The sequence below is a fragment of the Notamacropus eugenii genome, chromosome 5 (assembly GCF_028372415.1).
Source record: "Notamacropus eugenii isolate mMacEug1 chromosome 5, mMacEug1.pri_v2, whole genome shotgun sequence".
NCBI lineage: Eukaryota > Metazoa > Chordata > Mammalia > Diprotodontia > Macropodidae > Notamacropus > Notamacropus eugenii.
This window is the reverse complement of record NC_092876.1, coordinates 201,842,067-201,869,135: the sequence shown is the minus strand read 5'-3', so window position 1 is coordinate 201,869,135 and position 27,069 is coordinate 201,842,067. Positions and strand designations below refer to the sequence as shown.

The window sequence follows — 27,069 nt, the reverse complement described above, 5'->3', positions numbered from 1 at the left end:
AGTATTAATAAATTTCACTAATATGATTAAATCATTTTATTCTGAATCTCTCACATTTATATTATTCAGAAAAAAAGAATAATGGAGGGAACTATACTTTTTTTGCAACAATGATTCTGAACCAAAACTTATTTTTGAAAGTTGATCCAACAGTTCTATTACATAAAACTTTCTATGCACAGATAATTATGTACCTGCATGTATATGTATTTGTGATCTGAAAACAAATATAAGCCAGACGAATCATTAGAAAAATATTTATAGGAAAATGAATAGTAATATAGTAATCTAAGAAAGAGGAATGCTATTTTTCAATAAGAGTATTTTTTCCAATATATTTACAAAGATGAATCTTGAAAGGGGAAGAGTTAAATTTTTTTTTAAAGGCAAAGAGGAGTGCAAAGAAAAATGGCAGGAAAAGAGAAAACGATAGGTCCAAAGTGTTGTGACCATTCCCCTCATAAAGAGCTTACACAGTTACCAGAGTCTCCATGTGTAGTGGAAATGAAGCATTTGGCATGCATTTACAATTTATTTTCAAGCTCGCTGAAATGTTAAAGTGGTGCCAGTGGGCTAACTGGGCTCTTGATGACCCAGTTAAATATTGACAAAATTCTATTTTGCCAAGGATAATAGGGTTGATTAATATGTGTGGGCTTAAATAAAGCACTGGATACACTATAATGAAATTTTAGTTATTTGAAATCTGTTTGCAATTTAATATTATTGCATTCACAACTTACACATTTTTTTTTGGTTGTGATGGTGGTGGCGTTTTTGGTGGTCTTCCTCGTCTTTTCTGTGGTGTGGACTGTGTGGATTCAACTGCACTACTTTCAGAAGATTCTGTTCTGCTTTGGGGAAGACCCAAATTTTGATAGCATCAAATTATGATTTATGATATCATAACTAAAACATAAGCAGTCAACAGTCACAGGCACCCACCTCTGTTGTGCTCTTCTGGGCGTTCTATGTTGTCTGCCCTTTTGTTTCTGTTCCACATTTTCACTCTGCCTCTCTTCTTCTTCCTCCTCCTCTGCTGCTGGGGGGCCAGGTTTTTTTCTGCCTCCTCTCTTAGATGTTTTAATTGCTGGCTCCTCTTTTGGGGTGCTGCCAATTGCTTTAGGGGGTCGCCCTCTTCTGCCCTTTTTGGGAGGGCTATTCTGTTCATCCTCATTTTCTAAGAGATCTTCTTTGAGCCTCTTCTCTTCTGGCCACTGCTGTTCATCAGAATCAGACATAGCTGTGCCTCTTTTCCTTCCTCGCTGACTCCCCTTTGGTTTCTGTTCCTGAACCAATTTGGTTAAGTCATCCATACCTAACTTCTCTTCTGGATCTGTAACAGGTGTCTTCTTTCGGCTCCTTGGCTTCTCAAGTTCAGACTGAAAATCAAAAATCAGATGACTGTTTTAATGAAAAGAATTATATGTAAGTGAAAAATGTAGCAAGTAAAAATTATAGTTATCAATGTTTGCGAAGAAAAGGTACTAAGAATAACATGTTTAAAATATAACAGAAGTATGACTAATCCTTTTTTATGGAATCAATCAGAGAGTATTCTTGATTTTAAGGTATGTATACCTAAATGGAAACACCCCAGAATAACAATAATTTATTATTACAATATAAAACCAAGCAGAAGAGGTGCTATTTTACAAAAAAGGAATTTCTGGATTAAGCATCTCAATCATTCTTGTATGTTCTTTTTGGGTTCTTTTTGGGGTGGGGATAGAATGAGGAACAGGAGCATGGACCAGGAACATACAGGCAATTCTGGTTAGTAATAACCTTCCACTGGTGCAGATGAACAACTTTTCTGTAATTTATAGTCTTAGTGAGTTGCCAGAGGCACTAAGATGTTAAGTCACAGCTACACAACTATATATCAGAGGCAAGATTGGAGATTGGATCTTTTGGACTCTAAGACCACTCCTCTAGCCACTATACCAGATGGCCTCTGTTTAATCAGTTCTGATTAATTAATCCAGAAATCTTCAATGAACCTGTTATTCTAGTCAACAATAATGGTAATTTTACATATAGGTCAAGATATAAGTAAATTCTACATAAGCACTATTATTATTATTAATCTGTAAATATTTCAAAAGATTCCTTTCATTTCATAAATGAAGAATGCAAAGGTATAGAAGTAGTAAATGAATTAAAAGCTCATTAAAATATTTTTAGACAAAAAAAGTGCTTCTGTTTCACCCAAATAATACTCCTTTCAACTACAAACAATGAAAACTAATGAAATTTCACAATAAATTGCAATGTTACTTTATTTGGAGTTTATAGCACTGACCAGCAGATGGAGACTGAAAATATTTTCTTAAGATGTCAAGCCACTAAGAAATTTACTGTTTTAAGGAGTCTTACTCAATTAGAGACTGACACTTAAGACTGACACAATAACACTTAAGGTCCCCTGAGAAAGCACATAAAAAAATCAGTAACTACTATACATTCACATTACCTCCATGATTACTACTAGCACAGCAATGGAAGAGTAGCTGGCATCACATATACTGCAGAAGGGAACTGCCAAAGTTCTTAGGAGTCTATAGTTTGACCAAATATTCTTTCTATACTTATTGCAATGAAAAAAACACAGGTGAACTGCCTTCCTGAGAAATGAGGTTAATCTGAATTTTGAATACTTCTTAAATAAGGTTGGAAATTATTCAATAAGCATTCATGTAGCTCATGGTATACAAACAAAAGTCAACCTTCTTAATGCTTCTAGCATTCTTAAAATAATACAACTTAATTATTACACTCTCTCTTTTGGCACATTAAATGAGATAGAATTACAAAAAGGTCCTCTGGTTATGTAAGTATTACATCAAATTCATTCTACAAGGGCTCAGGTCATAGAGTGACTCCAATGGATCTACAAATGACTTGTACTAGAAATATACAAAGAGTTGAAAAGTTTTCATGGAAGAATTGTTCTCAGTTGCTCCAAAAGGCAAAATTAATTACAAAAGGTAAAAGCAAAGGAAGGCAAATTCTCACTTCTTATAAAGAAGAAAAACTTCATAATAATTAAGCAATCAAAACAATGGGATGACTTGACTGCAACATGAAGCAGGGAGCTCATCACGTTAGAATTATTTAAACATAGATCAGACAATGATGAACCATGGATATTGCAGAAAGGATTTCTGTTATGTGGGAGATATGACCAGGTAACTTCTTAAGGTGTCTTCCAATTCACAGATTCTATGATAGAATCACTTACTTCTTTCACCTTTTTTTAAAAATCATCTGGGAATAAAATTGCTTTAAAGTCAATAAAAAATTATAAATATTGTTTCAATAGAAAAAATAAATCAGTAATAGGATGCTATAGTAAAAAGTTTAAAAGGGGGGATAACAAGAGAGGCAATATGGGCAATAGAGTTAACTAGAAAGCCCTGATGTCAACTGAAAACAATTTCAATTTTAAGTAAATTGGAATTCAATAAAAGATTTAGAAAAAAGTACACAAACACAATTATTTTAACATGGAACCTGTGTATCATCAAACAGGGCCACAAACAATAACTTAATCACTTACAGTAGTTAAAAAAAAAAAAAATCTCAACCTAATGGAGAATAAGTTCAGAATCATTCTCAAAGTCCTTACCTAATTTTTTGCTAGATTACAGCACTACACAGGATATTCATAAAGTTTTTATTCACTTTAAAACTTAAACGAGTTGGGTTATAGATGATGGAAATAACCTATAAACAACACTGTGAACTAGGTATTTTGAAGTTTAAAACAACTACACTGCAACAAATTGTAGTCTATCTCAATTCAAATTCCTGTGACAAATGAAAAATGGTCATTGTAAATTAAATCTTATTAAGTAGAATTTCTTAAAAATTATAAGAAGAAAATTCCCCACCATTACTAGAAGGATATGATGAATAAAAATCTAATTGCTAACTGAATGAAGATTTCAAACAGTCGATATCATTACTGAAAACCGTGATCTGAGAGATTGGGAAGGAGCAAAGGAAAATAGCAATTATGTGACAACCACTTCAAAGGAATTCACAGAAATAACAATTAAATCCATTATGTCTTCTTTTTATGTGGATGGTGTTCCATCCACTCTGCTACAACAATACAACTTTCTTTCTCCTTTCTCTTTTTAAAAACAGAAAGGAGATGTGAATCACCTTTGTTCACATAACAGTTGCTACTTGAATTCCTGTGTTAAGGTCATGGTAAACATGCAACATATTCACAACCAAGCCACTTTCTTTGGGAGAACAAAGGAGCTAGGAATGTCAATTAGTTTTTCATGGGGTTGGAAAATCAAACTGAATACTCTTGTCATGATATATTCTGAGGTCAAGTGCTCTAAAATTCTTAACAGATTTACCTTTAAATGCCATTTTCAAATTGTTTCTATCATACATACATACCAAAACTACTGAAATATAAACATTTAAGATGTAAAAATTTAAGACTTTAAGCAACTTGCACAGCTTTTCTACTATATTAGAAACAAAAAATACCATGTTTATAAAATCTCCAAAATGTTAAAATGTTAATCTCCAAAATGTTAAATCTGTCAAGATCTTAATCTTTTGCCATTAGATGACTTTTTGGATCAAATCATCTAAGAATGTATTTATTACATGGCTAATTTTTAAAAATGCAGAATACTATCGATAGTATTATAAAGTAGTTTGTTACTAAGCTAAAAGATGTAAAATTTATTAATTGGAATGACAAAAAAAGTGAATACATTTAATAATTGTAGGATTCCTATGTCACCATATTAAAGACAATCAACTGTCAAACTTGAGAAGTAAAATTTATGGAAGCCATCCGAGAAATTTATAGAGGCTATTTTTATGGTAGCCCTAAACTGGAAACTAAAGGGGGTATCCTCCTATCTGGGAAATGGCTAAACAAACTGTAGTATATTAAAATAATGAAATAATACTGTTCAGTAAGAAATTATGAAATGGATAATCTCAGAGGAAATTGGAAAACATTTATGAAATGACAAAGAGTATATAGTGAGTAGAAACAGAACAAAAATGTACACAATGACAAAACACTGTAGAAAAAACAACTTTGAAAGACTTTACAACTCTGATTCTCAGAACTCTGAAAGACTGAGAATTCTGCAATGGTAAAACATGAGTGCAAAAAGCTCATGAGCTCATCTCATGACACTAAGGCAATAAACTCAAAATCCAGAGAGATACAAGTTTTCTGACACAGCTAATTTGGGAATTTGGCTTACTGAACTATGTACTGAAGGATTTGTTTTGGGTTTGTTTTATTAATGTTTGCTCAATGAAGGAGAGGAAGGTAGTAGGATGTTTATGTTAATGTTTAAAAGTTGCTACTTGAAATAGGAAAACACACTGAAAAAAATCTTCAGGGTGGAAAAAAAAAGAAAAATTAACTAATTTATTCTAGCATTATGAAGCTGAAAACTACTACTATAGTACTAGTTTTATAACATAATTATTTTATCAGACACAATCCAACATCTCACTCTTACAAGATCAGAGTCGTCTCTCTTGTCACTCTTTTTTCCTGGCACAGGTGAAGACATTGAGAAATCTTCATTTTCACTATGATCCATTTCAGAACTGTCAAGCCTTTAAAAACAAATATTTATCATTATTTACAATTATTACACATACCATTACACATGTCAGTCTGTCTGTCTATGTCTCTCTCTCTCTCAAAAACCTGCCTAGCATAGCTTTATAGGACAGGACTGTAAATCCTTTGGAGGATTCTCATTCTTTTAGAACCTGCATAATTTAATTCTTCCACAACTCATTCAATACCAGCTACAGTCCTTTTTTTTAGAGCTAAAATTCTAATGTTATCAATAATTTTAAAGAAATTAAGAGATTGTCTATATAAATGTGGAGGAAGGAAAGAAATCTGGAGAAAGGAAAATGTTAAGAAGGAAAAGAAAATGGGGGTTTTTCATGTCTCACCAAACAGAAGCATGAAGCTCAACTGTATTTACTGAGCATCTATCATCTAGTACATGCAAGATGTTATGTTAATATAAAAGAAAAATAAGACAATCCTTCCCCCAAAGAACTTATTTTTCATTGAAGAGACAATAAAGATTTGGAGGTGATGGGCCTCACAGGTCTTTTCCAGATTTAGATGCATGATCCTATGACCACAAAAGTTTTATATGATGAAATACCCACTAAGTGGCATGAACCTAAGTTCAAGGAAAGGGACAAACATGGACTGCTGGGGAAATAATAAGATCAGCTTTGGTATAATCAAACCACGCTTTAGTAATGCTGATTTGTTGGTGGTATAGAATATGGATTAAAAAAATCAAGGTAATCAGTTAAGAGACCTGTTTCAGTAGTTTAGTCCTGAATACAAGGGTCTGAAACTAAGTGGTAGAAGAAGAAATGTACAGAAGGAAGAGGTTATTATAAAGAGAGCTTTTTGGCTGGCTTTGAAAGAAACAAAGGAAGGAATCAAAGATGTTTCTCAGAGATTATTACTGTCTGTAAGTGACTAGGAAAATGCAGTTCTTGACATAAACTGGAAATCAAGAAAGTCACTTTGGAAGCCAAGGTGTTTTAGACTCAATTGAAGATAGCTAAGAGAATGTGTCCAGTTGACAGCTGAATACACAATAACATAGGGAATTACAATGTCAATACATTAATCATTGAAGCTCCTGGGCAGATGATTTGGACAGCATCATGAATATCATCAGAGAAAGGCAATTGTGGCCTAGTAGAATGAGTGTCACTCTTGGAGTCAGGAAGACATAGGTTCTGGTTCTGCCTCCAAAAATACTCTGAACACAGGAGAATCTCTTGACATTCACCAAAGCATATGAGGCTATACATTTCAAATAGGCTGCTCATCTCCATCTGAAGGCAGAGTTCTTACAACAGGAGTCCCCACACAGATGAAATCACAGCTCTGACCCATCACTTCCAATTTCAAATTTTTTGGATTAACCAGAAATATAACCCCTATGCCTATATGAAAGGTTACTGAAAAAAGACATTAATATCATTCTTCCCTTCTTTTACTGCCAGGAATATCGTAATATCGTATTCCATATATCATCCGTTGTGCAATTCACCAAACTGGCAGTAACTAATGCCTTTGTGACGTTCCACCATAATCAAAGTAATATAAATCCAGCAAATATCGGTCTCTGAACATCTAAAATTACTGAGGAATTTTCAAAATTTAATTAGTTGTATAATAAACCTTTACAAAAGCAAAGCGAAAAAAGGATGGCTTAAAATGAGAAAATGCAAAAGGACCAGAATTGTGATTTTATTGATATAGGGACCTTCCAGAACAAGAATCTCCCTCCAGTGATTTAGGTTCACACACATCTTATCTTCTTACTCTTAGAGAACTGACTAGAACAGAGTTGCCAGACTTCCACAGGGTCCCAAATGGATTGATATGTAATTGGGAACAAAATAAATAAACTCACAATACAACACAGATTATGCTAATTTGTGGTTTTCTAAGTAATATGAGTCCTAAAGGATCTGTTTTTATTAGAACTTGATACCACTGGCCTAACTGAGAGGTTAAGTGATTTGCCCCAAGTCACACAGAAATATGGGTCAGAGGAGGGACTTGAGTCCAGGTCTTCCTGAAAGGAAACAAGCATTTTACATAGCACCTACTCTGTGTCAAGAACTGTGTTAAGCACTTTACACCTATCTCATACAATCCTCATAACCACCAAGGGAAACTACTATCATTATTACTATTATTCCTATTTTACAGATGAGGAAAATGAGGTAGAGAGGAGTCAGGTATCTTGGTCAGAGACACACAGCTCCTAAGTGCCTGAGATCGTATTTGAACTTAGGTCTGACTTCCTATGCCACTTTCCTGGATCCTATGCCAGCTCTGTATCCACTATATGACACTTTCTCTTAAAATTAGGTTATTGTCATATCATTATAGGAAAGTTCTTTCAATACTTGCTATGAGAAGGGAGTCTATAGGTGGGGGAAAAATAAGCATTTCATGTGACCTTTATAAATCTTAAGTTAGAGAAGACTGCTGGCCTATTTTAGAATACAGAATAGTGACACCTACTCACACAAAATATTTCAGGTTAAAGTTTTTTTAAAGTTAACTAACTTGATAACATCCATAATCACTGTTAAATGTGAACTATCACATACATACCTTCCCTTAATTCTTCCTGGAGAACTTGGATTTGAGCTGCTACTTGCATTGCTCACAGTCTCCATCCTTGAAGATTTAGACTGAGATTGCTTGCCTGCTGATGAAAGAGGCTTATTAACAGCTCCAAGAACATTGGCTGTTTTAGGCTGAAATAAAAAATACAAGCTTGATCATTCAATTAAAAACAATAAATTACACATGAAATAATTAGGAAACAACAGGTATTACTGTCAAAATATCTGACTATAAATCAACAGGAATGAATTGTCCTGTAAGCATTAAGTCTTATAAACTAAATTTGAGCTGGGTATAGTAGAACATGTCTCTAATTCCTGCTACCAGGGTGCTGAGGATGGGCTTGAGAGTTCTGAGAAGTAGTTGGGTTAGCTGATCAGGTACTAAATTTGATATCATTATGGGGAGAGCCTAGGGGTGGGGGAATCACCACGTTGCCTAAGGAAGCAACAGAAACGGAGCATATCAAAACACCTGTGTGTATCAAAGGGATCAGGACCATGAAAGGCCACTAAACTTCCAGTATGGGTGTGACAGACACTCAGTCTTAAAAAATTCAATTTATAAATAAAGATAAACTTTATTCAAACACACATTTAAAGCCACATGGAATGCAAATTGAGTAGCTTCTCAGTTACATGGAAAAAGGTTCAAAAGGAAATCAAAAGCTAATAAATGCTGCAATCAACAACACTAGCTATATGGCTAAACTTGCTCTATAGAAAAATGTGATTATATTTTATTTCAGAATTTACATTTTGATATTCAAGGAAGATGTCTAAAAGTTAAAGTGCCATGATTTATTCCAAATTCTATAGGCTTGCTGACGAAACACTAGCAATTTATCATGCTTTAGTTTGCAGTTTTGGAAAGGGATAAAATAATTACTTATTAGCCAATAAGAATGTTTCTAAAAAGTAATTTTTCTAGCTTATGTGAATTCTTGAAAGAAATAAAAGTGTAAGACAGAATTGTGCCAGTGATCACATTCATGAAAAGAAACGACTTTACAATAAACAGAATCTTTAATTTTTATCAAAATGTACCTTTCCTGGAGTGAAGAAGGACTTCATTTCTGGAGGCAAATAATTTTTGGTGTTACTAAAGTTCTAAAAGCAAAGGAAAACAGTAATCAACAAACATGGTCAAATGTATCTGTGATATCAAGAAGGTTAAATATATGATAGAAGATAACAAATTTTACGCTACTAAATAAAAATCATCTGAAATCTTAATTTTATTTTCAATTATTTGAGGTATCTGTATGTGTATATAAACTAAATCCTCTTAACTGTGCCATTATTTGTTCAATTATACTTCAATTCACAAATTATAACTTAATGAAGAATGAACAGAAGACTCAGTCCTGTATTTGGAGTAGTCATACTCCTGTGTTTTTAGGACGGATAAGTAAGTTCAATTGCCTGTTCCAAATTCCAACAAACTTTTTCCAGTTTCAACTTCATTCTTTGTAGCTAATTTTCAGCTAAATTTGATTCCAACAAGTGCCTAGTCTTTGCTAGGCACTGTGTGGCAGGTATTGGGATTACAAAGAGAACAATGAAACAGCCCCTTTCTTCAAGCAGCTTACATTCAAGTGGAAGAAAACAACATGTACACATACGTTATGAAATATAAACAAGTAAAAACAAAGTAAATAGGGACAGGAAGCTCCAACAATGAGGAAAATCAGGAAAAGCCTACTGAAAGTGGTAGCACTTAAAGAGAGCTTCAGATCCTAAGAGATTAAAGTGAGAAAAGAGAACATTCCAGGCATGACACCACCAAGAGCCAAAGCATGAAGGAGACAGAATGTTACATGTGTAGAATGACAGGTAGGTCATTATAGTTTGAAAATAAACTATGTAAGGACAAATAACAGCAGGAAAGAAAGGCTGAAGTGAGATTGTGACATAATTTGAAATATCAAAGAAGTTTACATTTAATCCTAAGCAACAGCAAATCACTGTAGCTTCCTGAGTAGGAAAATGACATGGTTAGAATCAGCATAAAGAATAGCAAATAATACAGCAGATGTCTTGAGGGTGAATTGAAGAAGTCAGTAATATATTGCAAAGATTTAGGAAAAAGGTGTCAACTAAGGCTGAATGGTTAAGTGGAGAAAGGGGGACTGAAGAGAGAAATATTATAAAAGTAAAAATTGACCCAAATGACTGGCTATTGGGCCAGGAAGGAAAGTAAAGAATCAAGGATGACTCCAAATTTGAAAACTCAAGTGGACTAGAAGAATGGTGGTATAGATATAGGGAGTGAAGATGGATGGATTTAAGGATCAATGAGATTAGTTTTGGACATGCTGAATTTCAAATGACTATTGGACATCCAAGTGGATATTTCTAGCAAGGAGTCAGTGATGTGGAACTGGAGTTCAGGATATAGAAGGTTGGTTATATGTATTTGGGAGACCTCTACAAAAAGATAATTGAATCCTTACAGATTATGAGGTTTCTAATACAAAAATTAAAAGAAGGGGCTCCAAGAAAGAATCTTGGGGTACACTCATACCCAGAGGAAAGGGCATGGGCACTGTAAAGAAAAGTGAAGATTAGTCAGAGGTGAAGAACTACCAGGAAAGCACACTGTCCCCAAAAATCAAGGAAGAGAGATTATCCAGGAAGGTGGGTTGTTGACATTGTGAAATGCTGCAAAGAACTGAAAGCGAGGACTAAGAAAAGGCTATTATTTAGCTATAAAGAGACAGCTGCTGATCTTGAACGGAGTAGTTTTTGTTGAGTGGTGCAATCAAAAGTGAGTTTTAAGAGATTGAGAAGTTAGCGGATAGTGGAGAAATAGTTATAAACAGTTTTGCTCTGAAAGGAACTACTCAGCTCTTGAGCCATGCCTACTGTGGCCCTCTAAGTCCTTGGGTGTGGCTTTGTTGACTGACTGTATTTTTACAAAACAAATCCTTTTATTAAGGGATTTGTTCTGTAAAATTTGGATTTAGGACTTAAGGACTTAAGAGGGCTGCATGTGACCTTGGGGCTGCAGGTTCCCCACCCCTGTACTAGGCCTTTACCTTTAGATGTTTTAATCGTGAGCCTTCACATAGTAACCCTTCAGCTGCATACTTTGACCACACTTCTTCCTCCTTTCTGGGTCTCGATTTTGCCTCTTACTGTAACCCCAACCTGGCTCAAGTATCAAAATGCAATTCCAGTTTGATTACTGAAGACTCCTAACCTTCAACCTTAGTACTTACAGGATGATTCTATGGGCCTAGTCCTGTCCCCCTTGACCTGCCCTATCCAATAGCTGCCTATGACTCCATACTGATATAACAGGTTGCTTCAACTTACTCAAAATACTTACTTTGTCAGGTTGAGTGAAAAAACGTGCTGGAAGTACTGGGTCTTTTGGAGACTCCAAACTATATGTGGTGCTCTTTGACATGATGATATTCATGGCTACATCACACACTGTGTATAGTTTCTACAATATTATTAAAATAAAGAAATGTGGAATTTTAAATAACCATGAACTAGTAAAGGAAAAAATAGCAGGATAAGAATTAGTCACAATTTTTAAAAATGGGAGAATGACCTATGTACCAAAATTATACTTACATTACTTATCTTATAAGACTGTTATGAGAAAAGTACTTTGTAAACTACATATTATATAACTACAAGCTCATGTTATTATTTTAACAAAGAACATTTAAATTACTAAAGCTTAACTTACGTTAATCATAAATATTAAGAACACTAATATAGAATCATGCATATTATAAAAAGAATCATAGAATCATTGATATTTAAAGATCATGTAATCCATACACTATATATCATACATGAGGAAACTGAGGCCAAATTTAGGTCACTTATAAAAGGACACATATCTTGTTAAAGGTAGAGAGAGGCAGGGTTAAAACCTAAGTCTTCTGACTCATAGTCCAGAGCTAACTCTAGCTTATACCCCACTTGTACACTAATCTCTGCTTCAATTCTGGGTAGAGTAATCAAAGCAACACTACCAGTATTTCTGAAAGATATGTCCAACTGATTGTCCTTTGATTTCAGTTACCAGCCCTGGGATTTCTAACACAAAAACTTCCCTCCACCCCCTCCCCATTCGTCCTCTAGGTGGGTTGTCTCCTCCAAATGGACTGTAAGCTTCTTGAGGGCAAAGATTGCCTTTCTTTTCTATTTGTATCCTTAACACTTAGCACAGTGGCTGACATCCATCAAACATTTGATACATGCTTCTTCTTGTTTGTCTTTTTCTTTCTCTTTTTCTTTCATTCATCATGGCACTTTATAAAAAAGGGTAAATGCTGGTTCATCTAAAAAGTAAAACGTAACGTTGTTGTCCAGTTATTTCAGTTGTGTCTGACTTTTTGTGACTCCATTTGGGGGTTTTTTGGCAAAGATACTGGAGTGGTTTGCCATTTCTTTCTTCAGCTCATTTCCTCAGATGAGGAAACTGAGCATTAAGTGGCTTGCTCAGAGTCACATAGCTAAAAAGTGTGTGAGGCCAGATTTGAACAAACAAAGATGAGTCTTTCTGACTCCAGGTCTAGCATTCTACCCACTGCGCCACTTAGCTGCCCTAGCTGTCTTGTGATATAAATTGGGAAATTGTTTTATTCATTTATTTATGTAAATATGTAATTCTGAACCCAGTTTTTGTATCTGACATGTGTACATATAGGTATGTATATATTTATATACATATACATACACATATATATATATATTTAAAAAATCTGATCTTGTTATTTTCTCAAAATGAAATTTTCACTCCAGCTATTCATTTTCAGTTTATTTACTCTAGTTAAACACTCTAGCTGCTCACTTCCTTCTTAGGAGAAGGAGATTCTGCTAATGATCTAATAACAACACCGCTTATAAATAGGTGACTTCTATGTCCAAGTTTAATGATCACATAAATGACCTAAGAGATGCTTATTTTACTCCAATTGTAACAGAAGGCTGTGATAGGGTATCTGAACAGACTAAGTAATTCCAGACTGAATCAAAAGATCTATAATAAAACATGTTTGATGACTAACCATGTTCAAATGAACTAGTTATTACATCCACATTGACCACTGCTCTCAAATCCTCTTTAAAACTTTGTATAATTTGCTGCATTTCAGAGCATGCTCTATTATACAAGTGTTATCCCATATTAAATGACAAATATAATGTAAAAGTGGATTTCAAACCCAGGATGTTCCATAAGTTGTTCTCCTTTAAGCTTACTGACTACACCAAAATCTTTTTCTTTAAAATAAAACTGGGGGCAGCTAGGTGGCATAGTGAGTAGAGAACCATCCCTGGAGTCAGGAGGACCTAAGTTTAAATCCAGCCTCAAGACACTTGACACTGGCTGTGTGACCTTGGGCAAGTCACCTAACCCCAATTACCTTGCCTCCTCCCACTCCAAAAAGAAACAACTAAAGATACTTCTGATTTAACCTCATTAAACAATAGGTTTAAACCTTGGTTGCACAAACTGCTGCAATATTGTCTGATTCTAACTCTTCCCATAATACTCTGAGATATTACAAGGACCTCACCTTATATATGAATACATAACAAGTAACAGGCAAATGACACAGCCAAGTATTCATCTACTTAAAGATAGATATGGAAAGGACTATAATTCCAGGTTGAATTTCTCAGTGCTTTAAACCTGCATCTTACAGTAGTTTAGATGTGCTCTAGCCTTAGTCTATGAGATAAAGATTTAATACTGAGTTCATATCTTCTGGTCACCTGCCATGATGATAGAAATTTGCCATAAAAGGAAAATCAGGACATAGCTAAAGTAAGGGAAAAAATATATTAGTCCAACTTTCAAGTTAGTAAGAGCTAGGCTCAAGTCCTGCCTCTGACAAATACTAGTCCTATAACCAAAGAATCAAGTTCTTCTCTACACCTAAGTGATAGATGAGCTTCCAAACCTGAAATTAACCACAGCAATGAAATCTCAGGTCTAGACCGAAAAGGCGTTGGGGTGTGGGGTGAGAGAGGGAAGGAAGGAGGGAGAGAAAAGAAGGGAGAAAGAGAAGAAAAAGAAGAGGAACTAAACAAAATGAATGAGAATGAATGTAAGAACAAAGACAATTCCAATGATACCAACTTATACATACTTCATTCATTTTGGCATCATCTGGTCCTTGGGCATCTTTTGTTTGTTTAATATTTTCTACCATCTTTCTGATAAAAGCATGACTGTTATTTTCATTTTTAGCCATTAAGATTTCCAGGATGAACCACAGACATCTAAAAAAAAGTAAGAGAAAAGTGGGCCATAATGTTAACAATCTATCTAGTGATTTCACAAAATAAATCCAAGAAAACCAAAAGCAAAACATCTAAGAATCTTCAAGAAATCATGGTAAAGAAAAAAAGGTCCACTAAACATAAACACATAAACCACTTAAACACAGACTAGTAATGAGAATATAAATCCTTCTGAGTTATTCCAAAGAATACTGACAGTGAAGTAATAAAATAAAATTTAAAATAAAGTAAAATTTCACAGCAACTAAAGCAAAGGTAAGGTCAAAGTCTCTAGACTCAGCCAAAAGGAAAACAAGTTCTAAGAAGTGGCTCAAATATAATAGCGATATTAGAAGCAAAATTCAAACCTGGTTTCCAGTATCTGGAAGGAAGAGACTGTATTCCATTTATTTTAAGCCCTTTCCTTTCACTAAAGTGCTATTTTGCTGCCTCTTCACAGAACAGAGGCTAACCAGGGCTCTAAATGGCCATGCTGGAAAGCACTGGCTAGTCTTGCTACAGAAGAAAGCCTTGAAGTGTGTATCCAGCTTTTTACACTGTGTGGTCTTCAGTTTAAGAAACATTTTAGTTAAATTTGGAGAGGCTCCCTCACTCAAGAATTGTCTCCAATGAATTTTCATTTAGGATATGAACATTGTCTAAGAATACAAGCAAGAAAGGGGCTGAAAAAACAGGTCAGATCAACAAAACAATGAAGCATGGTGAAGTAGTTTGAGGGAAGCTTGTTGGAACTCAGGGCATTCGCAGGGAAAGACTCCACCAGCACCACTCCCAAGTTTCTCCAAAGAAACATGACATCTGAGAGCAGCAGTTGCTACAATGTAACTGATGACAGAGCTAAAAGGGAGTAGGGGGGTGGGGCAGATAAAAGTCTTACTCTTTCACATCTTTAAGTTGTTCAATGTCCTGGACTTTCACATAATCTGGGTCATGTGCCAAAAGGTGAATAGTGTAAGGAACAACATACTCTGGTAGGAGTGATAATAACTTTTCTGAAAAAGAAAAAAGGGAGGAAAGACAATTTGGTTTAGAAGGCAAAAGATACACGTGTATACACACACACACAGAGTGAGTATACTATATATATTTTATATTAAATATTCCTCAACTGACATGAAAATAGGGTGTGACACCTATTGGGTTAAAACACAGCTGTACACAGCATAAGCTCTGCACAGCTATGTCTCTCCTTCTGTATTTCAACAATATGAATGTAGCAAAATGTAACTGAAAGTGGAGGGATTCATGATTTACATGTACATGAGTATAATTAAAAGAAATAATAATGAAGCCTACCTTCTTAATAAAGTCTCACACTCTGATAAGCAAAAACCCTATGAAGTTCATGTTTCTTCTGGCTTGGATTGTTCACAAATATATTAAGGACCAGTGTCTATGAAAATATGCTATTTTTAATTGGAAAAGGGATGGATACATTGTGAAAATATGGCCCTTTCTTAAATATTTACTCCCTTTTTGCCTCAAACTTACTGGTTGATATCAGGCCTACAAAAGGTTTTTTGTTTGTTTGTTTGTTTTGAGGTGCCACAGTAGAGAATTTGAGATTCAGAGTGAGAAATGTACTTTTGGACATGGCTAATGAGTGGATTTCTTTTGTTTACACTTATTTGTTACAAAAGTGTTTTAAATGAAGAAAGCAGGGATTTGGGAAGAGAAGGTGAAGCACTGATGATGCCAAAAGGGAAAAAAAAAGCCCATCAAAGAAGCATTTAAACAAAAATGTGGACACAAAAGAAAGAATTCAGGAGTCACAGATAAACATGATAGCTCTGAAGTTGACAAAACTATGCTTTAAAAATGCAAGCTGCATATAATGATCATGATTTCATAGATGATTCTCTTTTTCTGTTCATCTGTGTATATGAAAATGCTCATGTTTGTTAATATTTGTCAAATTCAGAATAATGACAACAAAATTAATGTCTGCTAAGGGACAGGTGAGAGCAAACCTGGGCCTTGCCCTTCACTGTAACTCAGCTATATGGACTGTTCAGGTCCTAGGGAAAGGATTCAATTCTCTAACAACTTTTAAAGTACCTTTTTATTGGGAATGGTCCCACCCTTATGGTAGTATTCTAAATCTGAAAGATTATTTGGTGTCCAAGGAGATAGGGCTAATGAAAGAGGGAGAGAATTGTTTTGGTTCATGAGCTCAATGTGCACTGGTTTTTTAAAAATCTACTCTATATTGGGAAAATATGACACCTTGATCTAATCTAAAATAATCTCTCAAGGTACAATATATTTGGAGTGAGGTTCAGAACTAATGGCGGTGGATGTGAATCCATCTTTCAAACAATCTTGACAACTTGTGGTCAATGTTGTCAGATATAATCAGATCATCGCTAGTACCTTGAGTGACCAACGAAGTGCTCAGACAAGAAATACAAATATCAGCACTGCAATTTTCTTGTTTACTTGTGTTCATATTATTAATATTATCATCAACCCATAGCTCCTTTACAGGCATCTTTTTAAGCCACTTGTCCATTTTGTGAGGACTAAAGCTAAACTAGACAAAATTATACTTAATCAGGCATAAGTAAATTGTTATACATTAAATTAAGTAAATGAGAGGCAGAGTCACAGTTACTCTCTTTGTTTTGTGGAGCTAGTTCCTCATTCTTAGAATACCTGAGCTACAATAATAGACAGAAGACCATCTCACATACAGAAACAAATGAGGGCACCCAGGTCAACCTATAGATGATTATTAATGATTAGGCTTATTTAAACAATAAAAACAAACAAAAATTCCCACAATATGTTCTTGCATCCTCAGTGGATTTTCATGTGAACACTCTAAGGAGCACATATAATATCTGAGATCAGTGATCCAGTTCAATCCTCTCATTTTACAGATGAAGAAGCAGCTTCAGAGAGAAAAAGCCACCACTACTTAGTAGAATTATGATATACAACTTCATCATATGACCTCAAATCCCAATACTCTTTTTACTATTTAAAACTAAATTCAAAAACACTCTCCTATGCCAGCCTTTACTCCTAACTTACTGTCTACTGTTCGTATCATAATTTTTCCATTCATCCAATCTCAAAATGTCTGAGTTTTCTCTAATTCTTTCCTTTATCACCACTCCTTGCAATAAGCTGTCAAGTACTGTTGGCTCTGCCTTTGAATTTTTTTTTACCTTGCTTTTAATCCTACCATCCTACTAACAGTCTAATCATCTAGACTAGAGGCCTGCCACTCTCCCATTTGCCAACACTTCCCCTCCAACAGATTAAAATATAATTAGGAAATGTTTAATACAATAAATACAAAAGAATACAAATAATGTGATTTTCTAAGGCAATAAATAATCTGCTGCAAGTATCCTTACATATGGTTTTGTGGCCCCATTTCTATTTGAGTTTGACTAGTCAATTATGTAACAGCCTCTCAACTGATATGTTTTCCACCCTCTCTCTAATTCCACTGTGAAAGTAATCTGATTACATCACATTCTGACTCAAAAGCTTTCAGTGGTTGCCCTAATGAAATAAAATATTAATATCAAATTATAAAATGCTTTCTCCAAAGAAATAAAATAATAACATCACAGCCTGGCATTCAAAGTCCTTCACAACCTGATTCCGACTTATCCTTCCAGTTTTATGTGTACTACTTTGGTTTATAAAATCTATACTGTACACAATTAAACAAATAACATTGTTTCAATTTATTGAAACCTTTATTTTGCAACTGAAAAAAAATTACTCTGAATCCACAATTAAAGAGGCAGGGAAAAGAGAGATTAACAATTAAAACAAACATTTCTTAGTTAAGCATCACCCAATAAGCAGGTGGGGAACCCAGAAGTAGGAGGAAAGGGGAATTTTAGTGATATGTCTGTATTTTCATTAAAAGATTTATCTTCATGATAAACATTATTCAATCCAGGAGATTAGAGGAGTGGCTTCTGGTTCAAATAGGAAAGGGCATCCCCTCAAGGTCTGGAATCAAACATTAGGTGACATTACTGGGGCTGGCATTAAGGGTTAGGAGGTTTCAATCTTTAGAATGCTTAAAGTTCTGAGTCATGTATAATAATCAAATTATTATTGAATCTTGTCCTGCTTTCTCCTTTTCTTTGTATTTTGTGCATATGCCTTATATTGGCTTCTACCACATAAGAATTCACATATATGGTCCTAACAAAAGATTTACAAGTAAGGTAGTAAAGTATCATCTCTACTCTTTAGATAAAAAAGAATGAGGCTCAAATAAATTATTTAATGTCTCTATGGAAAACAACTAATAACTCTCAGAACAAGAACCTAGTGGAGGGTGGGGGGGAAATTAGGGAGAAAGGCAGAGAGATTGAATGCTGAGGATACAAATGTAAAAAAAAACAAAAAAACCCATCCAGACCTGGCCTTCATGGAGCAACAGGCAATAAAGTGGCACAGTGGATTAAGAATGAGGTCTAGAGTCTAGAAGAACTGAGTTCAAGTTGGACCTAAGACATGCATTAGCTGTGTGACCCCACCCAGTCAAGTCACTGTATGCCTCAGTTTTCTCAACTGTAAAATGGGGATTTTAAGAATACCTATCTCACAGGGCTGTTGTGAGATCAAATGAAAAAGTCAAGCGTTTAGCAAATAGTAGGCACTTAAATTTGTTTGTTCCTTTCCTTGTCACATTTATCCTCCAGAGTAGGCCTGCACAACTTTTGGCCCAAAGGATTTCCTCTACATACAGGCCTTTGGTGTGCCGCAAGCAACCCAAGGGCTGCAAGTTGTACAGGCCTGCTCTAGAGAATTTAATGTTCTTTATCCACTATTAAATACATTAATTAGACTGACAGTTAAGTGTTTAAGTTTCCTATACTTCTGCTTCCCCTCTTCTGTCTTGCTTTTCCTACTCCAGACTCCTCCCTATCTAGTTTCAATACTGCCACTGCCCTGTTCCCTTTCTCTCTTCACCTCACTTGGCTTTTTCTTTTCTTCCCTTTAGTTTTTTGGTTTTTTGCTATCCTGCTCACAACATGCCTTGAACATTGCCCCCTCTTATTACTTACATAGTCACTATCCTAGGTCAGGCCCTCATCTCCTCCTCTAGACTAAAACTAATCTTGTCCTAATTTGATTTCCCTGCTTCATCTCTCCTGCCACTCCAACCCACCTAGTACTAGCTCCCAAAGTGACTCAGGGTTAACCATGCCAGCCAGCACCTTTGGGGTTTCTTGGAACTTCTAAAATAAAATATAAATTCCTCCGTCTGTCATCTAAAGTTCTTTGCAACCTGGTCTCTTCCCTTCTTTCCAGTCTCTTTACATGCTTATTTGCCCTTCCTCACCTATGACTTTCTCTCTCCCAGCTCCACACTTTTGCCTTGGCTCTCCCCCATGTCTGAAATGCTCTTGTCCCTTACTGTCTTCCTTTAGAATCCTTGGCTTCCTTCAAAACATAGTTAAAATGCCACCTTTTGTAGAACATCCTTCCTAGCCCAGTAGCTAGTGCCTACCTTCTCTAAGTCTACCTTCTATCTATGCCTTTTGTATTTTGTATTTCCATTTTACATACATGTTTCTTCCATTTCCTCCATTAGGCTATAAGCTCCCTAAGGACAAAGTAACAGGGAGCCACTGAAGTAGCTGAGTAACAGCAAACAGGGAGAAACATACCCAGCACAGGAACAAGATGAAGTCTAGGGGCTGCAGCCTGGTAGAAAATGACTGAGATAGATGCCCTGGGCTCCCTCCTTAAATGGAGGATCTAGGGGGAACTCTTCATTGTCCACCTCCTAATCTCTTAAACTAGAGGGTACACCAGCAGCAAGGGATTACTAAGGAGATTTGAGATTCAAGGTTGATATGATCTTGAAGGATGATGAGATTCTGGAGGGCAAAATGAAGTTCAAGAGAGCAGTTAGGTGGTAAATAGAGGCCTCCAGGGATACCAAAAACAAACAAACAAACAAGTAAATAAATAAATCTGGCCTGACCTCTGGGACTCCATCCCAGAAGAAGCCAGCAGTGATACTATTACCTTGGACATTAACTTGGGAGGACCAATACTAAGTAGGACTTGCAGTAAGTTGCTAATCTAACTCTCCTACCTACCCGGGGGGGTTTTGGGAAGGAGATCAATACCCTGAGGTGTTTAAGGAGGGGAAAAGAGAATGTCTGTAATTATATACACACACAGGTATGGATTCCTGTGTATATGTATATGTGTATATATGTACATATGGGGGAGGGAGGTGGAAGGCTAAAGAGAAGAGAGGGAGAAAGAGATAATATCCTTTTGTAAAAACTAATTTAATGATAAGTGGTTAAATGGACCAGGAGGTATTAGTTGATGGTTTCCTAACAAACAAAAAAAGGGGGCTCCAGAGATAGCAAAAAAGACACTCCAACCCCATGATAGAGTGGGGTCAAAGCATATAGAACAGCAAGCAAGCTAGTATGGCTGGACTGCAGAGTGCTTAAAGATGTCAAATAATGAAGGTCTGATGTGTTGTATTAAAAGTATGATCAAAAATCAATCTGAAATGTCAAATCTCATTTACTGTTTCATGAGCTTAGGAAAATATAAATGAAACGGACTTGCTTTATTGGAAAATCTAATAAACACAGAATAAAGGTCTGTTATGGGCACAAAAGATATTAAAATATTATTTAAGCCTATTATGAGGGAAGAAATAATTCCTGCCTTAATATGGCTGCAGAATAGCCAAGTAGTTCAATGAAACTCAGACTTATTAAGACACTGTGAGAAAAACATTGTGTGAGGCACTGGGAATACAAAAGAAGAAAACAAAATTGTCCTTCCATTTAAGGACTTCTTATTCTATGGGAATCGAAGCACGTCTTTAAAGCATTATATGCTATTTCCTAGTTAGAAATGAAGATCCAATCTAAGACAACTCCAAAAATTTGAAAATGCTATCCACATCCAGAAAAAGAACTATGAAATCTGAATGTAGATTGAAGCATACTATTTGCTCTCTCTTTTTTTGTTTGTTTGTTCCTTTTTGTGGTTTCTCCCATTGGTTCTAATTCTTCTTTACAACATGACCAATGTGAAAATATGTTTAATATGAATATGTACACATAGCCTATATCAGATTGCACACTGTCTTGGGGAGAAAGGAAGAAAGTGAGGGGGAGAAAATTTAGAACCCAAAATTTTTGGAAGTGAATGAAAACTAATAATAAGTAATTTTTTTTTCCAAAGAAAGAAGGGAAGATCATAGAATCTCAGAGCTCAGAGAGACTTCGGAGGTCATTTAGTCCAATCTGAGTAGAAATCCCCTCTAAAACATATTCTTAAGTGATCTCTGCATATTCTGTCTTCAAGGACAGTTGCTCTGGCTTATATAGTTGAAAAATTTATGTTCTTTAACATTGTTTTTTGCTTCCGTCTGTCAAACTTCAACATTTTTGCGTTCTTAGTAACTTAATTTTTCACTTCTTTAAAGAGAGACTCCCTCACAAACTCATTTTTCTTCTAACCTGTTTTTAAAATGTGCACTGAGAGTTCCAATTTCTGACCAATATTTGAATATTTTTCATTTCTGCATTTATGGATTTTAGCTCTCTTTTGAACTATTCTGGAGGTACCTCTTGCTGATCTGTGCTATCTGGAGAGCCCACAGGATTTTTTTTTTTCCCCAGAAGGTACTGGTTAAGTTCAATTTCCTTCAGGTAATTTATTAAGATCTTTCTATTCTTTTTGATATTTTTGTTTATTCTTTGTTCTGTTTTTAGGATATTTCCTGTTGATTAACTGACCAATGTATGGGGATTTTATTGAGGATTTTCCTCTTGATATCTGTGGAGACTGATCTTAAAAAAAAAAAGTATCATCCCATCATTTACTTGTAGTAACTCTCTCTTTGCTACTGAGAAAATAACGAAGCCTGGGCTGCAAAACTGTCAAAGCCTCCCCATGCTAGAGGATACAGGATTCAGTGTCTTCAGCCTTTGTTTTATATAACCTCTGGGGAGACAATTAAGACACTATCATGGTCTTTGGTGCCCCTCCAAATTCTACCCTTAGGACTTACTTTCTTCCCAGGGTTGAGTAGAGTCTTTCCATACTTAATGAGGAGTGTTCAGGAACAGTCACTGCAACAGCAGGCAATCTTTACTGTAAAGCTAGGCAGCAGGCAAAAGGCAGCATGTTTTTAACCTGTCCAATTCTTCCTTTCCTTCATTTAACTGGAAGAATCAGGACTTACTATTTTTTGCAAAGGGGTAGAGAAAAGAGGCTTTGGGCAAGAGTCACTACAGCACCATCCTTACAAATTTGCCTATGCTCCTGAAAGGCTTGTATGCTGACTGGCGGGGAAGAACGCAGGAAGCATGTTAAGTACCAGAATTATCTAGTGTTAATTCATAAGAACTTTACATTTTTAGAAAGTGTCTTCTGTGAATTTAATTGTAATCACTCTACATTTGGAACATAATTCCTTTTACGGAAGATCGGCAGATTATGAAGCAATTTAGAAAAAGTGAACAATCTGCCATCTTGTAGGCCACTGAGTCATTAAATGTGAGCCTTGGGGGGTGGAGCCAAGATGGTGGAGTAGAAAGACAAAAAAAAAAATGCAGGCTCTCCCACACAGCCCATAAAATACCTGTAGAGAAGGACTCTCAACAAATTCTGGAGCAGCAGAAGTAGAGAACAACAGAGTGGAGGAGATTTACAGCTCAGGGTGACCTGAAAAGCCCAAGGGAAAGGCTGGTTGCACCGGATGCAGAGCCTAGCTCAGAGCCCAGCTGGAGGAAACTCTGGGAGGAGGACACCTCAGGGGGAGAATCTCCAGTGGCAGCAGCCGGTCTTCAGATCCCTCAACCCACAGGCACCAAAGGTCAGTGACGGGGTTTTTTCAGCTGGCCAGGAAGGGAAAAGGGCCTTCTCATAGCTCTGGCCAGGCAGCGGCAGAGGCCACAGTGCGCAGGCAGCAGCAGATCTCATGGCAGCAAGACCACTGTTGGATCATAAAACCCCTGTGGGCACTGAGGGAGCTGGTCTTTGTATCACTCTGAATGGTGGCCCTGCCCCCACAGCTTGATTGAATCCCACCCACCCCCAGTGCTAGCTTGGTGGAACTGGAGGTCAGGTGCCTGTGGAGACAAAACTCTGCTAAGATTTTGGATACAAAAATCCTTCCCTGTGCCCAGACTTGATTGTGCCACCTTGGAGGAACTGAGATCTTACAGTTACAGAGATCTTGACAAAGGACCCAAAAGTCAAGTAACTGGTTGGGAAAATGCCCAAAAAAGGGGAAAAAAAAATAAGACCATAGAAAGTTACTTTCTTGGTGAACAGATATCTCCTCCCATCCTTTCTATTGAGGAAGAACAATGCCTACCATCAAGGAAAGACATAAAAGTCAAGGCTTCTGTATCCCAAACATCCAAAATAAATATTCAATGGGCTCAGGCCATGGAAGAGCTCAAAAAGGATTTTGAAAATCAAGTGAGAGAGGTGGAGGAAAAACTGGGAAGAGAAATGAGAGAGATGCAAGAAAAGCATGAAAAGCAGTTCAACACCTTGCTAAAGGAGACCCAAAAAAATGCTGAAGAAAATAACACCTTGAAAAATAGGCTAACTCAATTGGCAAAAGAGGATCAAAGAGGAGGAGAATGCTTTCAAAAGCAGAATTAGCCAAATGGAAAAGGAGGTTCAAAAGCTCACCGAAGAAAATAGTTCTTTCAAAATTAGAATGGAACAGATGGAGGCTAATGATTTTATGAGAAACCAAGAAATCACAAAACAAAACCAAAATAATGAAAAAATGGAAGATAATGTGAAATATCTCACTGGAAAAACAACTGACCTGGAAAACAGATCCAGGAGAGACAATTTAAAAATTATGGGACTACCTGAAAGCCATGGTCAAAAAAAGAGCTTAGACATCATCTTTTATGAAATTATCAAGGAAAACTGCCCTGATGTTCTAGAACCAGAGGGCAAAATAAATACTGAAAGAATCCACCGATCACCTCCTGAAAAAGAAACTCCTAGGAACATTGTGGCCAAATTCCAGAGTTCCCAGGTCAAGGAGAAAATATTGCAAGCAGCTAGAAAGAAACAATTCAAGTATTGTGGAAATACAATCAGGATAACACAAGATCTAGCAGCTTCTACATTAAGGGATAGAAGGGCACAGAATATGATATTCCAGAAGTCAAAGGAACTAGGACTAAAACCAAGAATCACCTACCCAGCAAAACTGAGTACAATACTTCAGGGGAAAAAATGGTCTTTCAATGAAATAGAGGACTTTCAAGTATTCTTGATGAAAAGACTAGAGATGAAAAGAAAATTTCACCTTCAAATACAAGAATCAAGAGAAGCTTGAAAAGGTAAACAGCAAAGAGAAATCATAAGGGACTTACTAAAGTTGAACTGTTTACATTCCTACATGGAAAGACAATATTTGTAACTCTTGAAACTTTTATTCAGTATCTGGGTAGTTGGTGGGATTATACACATACATACACACACACACACACACACACACACACGGCACAGGGTGAATTGAATAGGATGGGATCATATCTTAAAAAAGTGAAATTAAGCAGTGAGAGAGAAATATATTGTGAGGAGAAAGAGAGAAATGGAATGGGGCAAATTATCTCTCATAAAAGAGGCAAGCAAAAGACTTTTTAGTGGAGGGATAAAGAGGGGAGGTGACAGAAAAACATGAAGTTTACTCTCATCACATTCCACTAAAGGAAGGAATAAAATGCACCCTCATTTTGGTATGAAAACCTATCTTACAATACAGGAAAATAGGGAAGAAGGGGATAAGCAGGGTGGGGGGGATGATGGAAGGGAGGGCAGTGGGAAGAGGAAGCAATTTGAAGTCAACACTCTTGGGGAGGGACAGGATCAAAAGAGAGAACAGAAGCAATGGGGGTCAGGATAGGATGGAGGGAAATATAGTTAGTCTTACACAACATGACTATTATGGAAGTCATTTGCAAAACTAAATAGATATGGCCTATATTGAATTACCTGCCTTCCCAAAGGGAATGGGTGGGGAGGGAGGGATGAAGAGAAGTTGGAACTCAAAGTATTAGGAACAACTGTTGAGCATTGTTCTTGCAACTAGGAAATAGAAATACAGGTAATGGGGTATAGAAAGTTATCTTGCCCTACAGGACAAAAGAGAAGATGGGGATAAGGGAAGGGAGGGATGTTAGAAGAGAGGGCAGATTGGTGATAGGGGCAATTAGAATGCTTGGCATTTTGGGGTGGGGGGAGGGGAAAATGGGGAGAAAATTTGGAACCCAAAATTTTGTGGAAATAAATATTGAACAGTTAAATAAATAAATTAAAAATTAAAATAAAATTTAAAAAATGTGAGCCTTCCTTTTTAATGAAAAAAGTTGATTACTCTTGAAGTAACTTGAAAAATGATGAAACATGCAGTGTATTCAAACTGCACAAAGGTAGACATAGTCAATACGGTGAAGTAGCAGGAAGAACAGTCCAGCTTTCCCTCACAACCCCTACATGAAAATCTAGAATATGTGCCAGATCAAGACCTGATTGGAAAATCCAATAAATATTTACAAAGAGTTATTTGTCTGGGAGTAGGTCTGCATAAGGAGCCCGAATAAGAAATCACTGGATAAAGAGAAAGGCTAGACAGGAGCATGCAGCACGGGAATGGATCTTTGTTGTTCAGTAGTTTTTCAGTCATATCCAACACTTCATTGACTCCATTTGGGGTATTCTTTGCCATTTCTTTCTCCAGTTCATTTTACAGACAAGAAACTGAGGCAGAATTAAGTGACTTGCCCAGAGTCATACAGCTAATAAGCGTCTGAGGCCAGATTTGAACTTAGGAAGAGGAGTCTTCCTAACTAAGGCTTGGCACTCTATCCATTGTACCACCTAGATGGATGGATGTAGAGCCTGCCAATGCCTTGCACCAGTGCAAGAAGAGATCCTACATCAGGTACAGAAGGTTAACCTTGAGCAGAGAGCAGGAACAGGTAGCTAACAAACAGCTATATTTGGCATTAGAATCCATTCCAGGGTCATAGATTCAGTAGGGACTAATGTGCCTAGCGGTGATCATCCAAGGTAAGGAGCAGTCACTGGCCTTAGTCTATGTACTGAATGAAGAGCAAGTACAAAAGTGAGCAGCAGCTGTACGACTCTTGGAGAAGAACAGGGTCTCAATTCCAGCCTCAACCCCAGTCAAAAACCTATAGAGGAATAACCATGGCAGGACCCTCAGTGCAAAGGAAGCCTGTAGTTCTGTCACTATGAATCAACAGAACTTTCTATTTGGCAGGCAGTGACTAAGGCCAGAAACAGTCTACCAGAGCTCCAATCAAGGGCAAGTCACATTTTGCTCAAACTCAGGTCAGAAACTTGCAATACTCAGACTTCATACTGGATCAGATCATTCTGGTCATATTGAAAGTTTACAGATCCAAAGTCTCTGAGACCCTGGAATAACACAACACTCAATATCCCAAGAAAATAGCATTGGGACTCAAGAGGACACAAAACAAAACTTTTGTCTAAAGCACAGCACAGCTATACTTCCTCCAGATATGTACAGAGAATGGCCCTGATACAAAACCTGAAGTCAGG

The 27,069-nt window shown here is 36.4% G+C and overlaps 1 protein-coding gene across 6 annotated transcripts in view; it reads right to left on the bottom strand.

Moving 5' to 3' along the window:
- Window positions 1-27,069, bottom strand: part of PDS5B (PDS5 cohesin associated factor B) — a 232,424-nt gene that overhangs the window by 9,859 nt on the left and 195,496 nt on the right. For 4 of the 6 annotated variants that reach the window (XM_072611890.1, XM_072611888.1, XM_072611889.1 and 1 more), the window contains 8 exons: window positions 15,350-15,464; window positions 14,319-14,451; window positions 11,531-11,650; window positions 9,244-9,306; window positions 8,183-8,328; window positions 5,520-5,619; window positions 946-1,382; window positions 744-851 (listed from right to left, as the gene is read on the bottom strand). In XM_072611890.1, coding sequence (XP_072467991.1) covers window positions 744-851; window positions 946-1,382; window positions 5,520-5,619; window positions 8,183-8,328; window positions 9,244-9,306; window positions 11,531-11,650; window positions 14,319-14,451; window positions 15,350-15,464 — 1,222 coding nt within the window. Of the gene's footprint in view, window positions 1-743; window positions 852-945; window positions 1,383-5,519; window positions 5,620-8,182; window positions 8,329-9,243; window positions 9,307-11,530; window positions 11,651-14,318; window positions 14,452-15,349; window positions 15,465-27,069 lie in introns of those variants that run through there. The other 2 variants (XM_072611892.1, XR_011967607.1) reach the window with 2 other exon arrangements.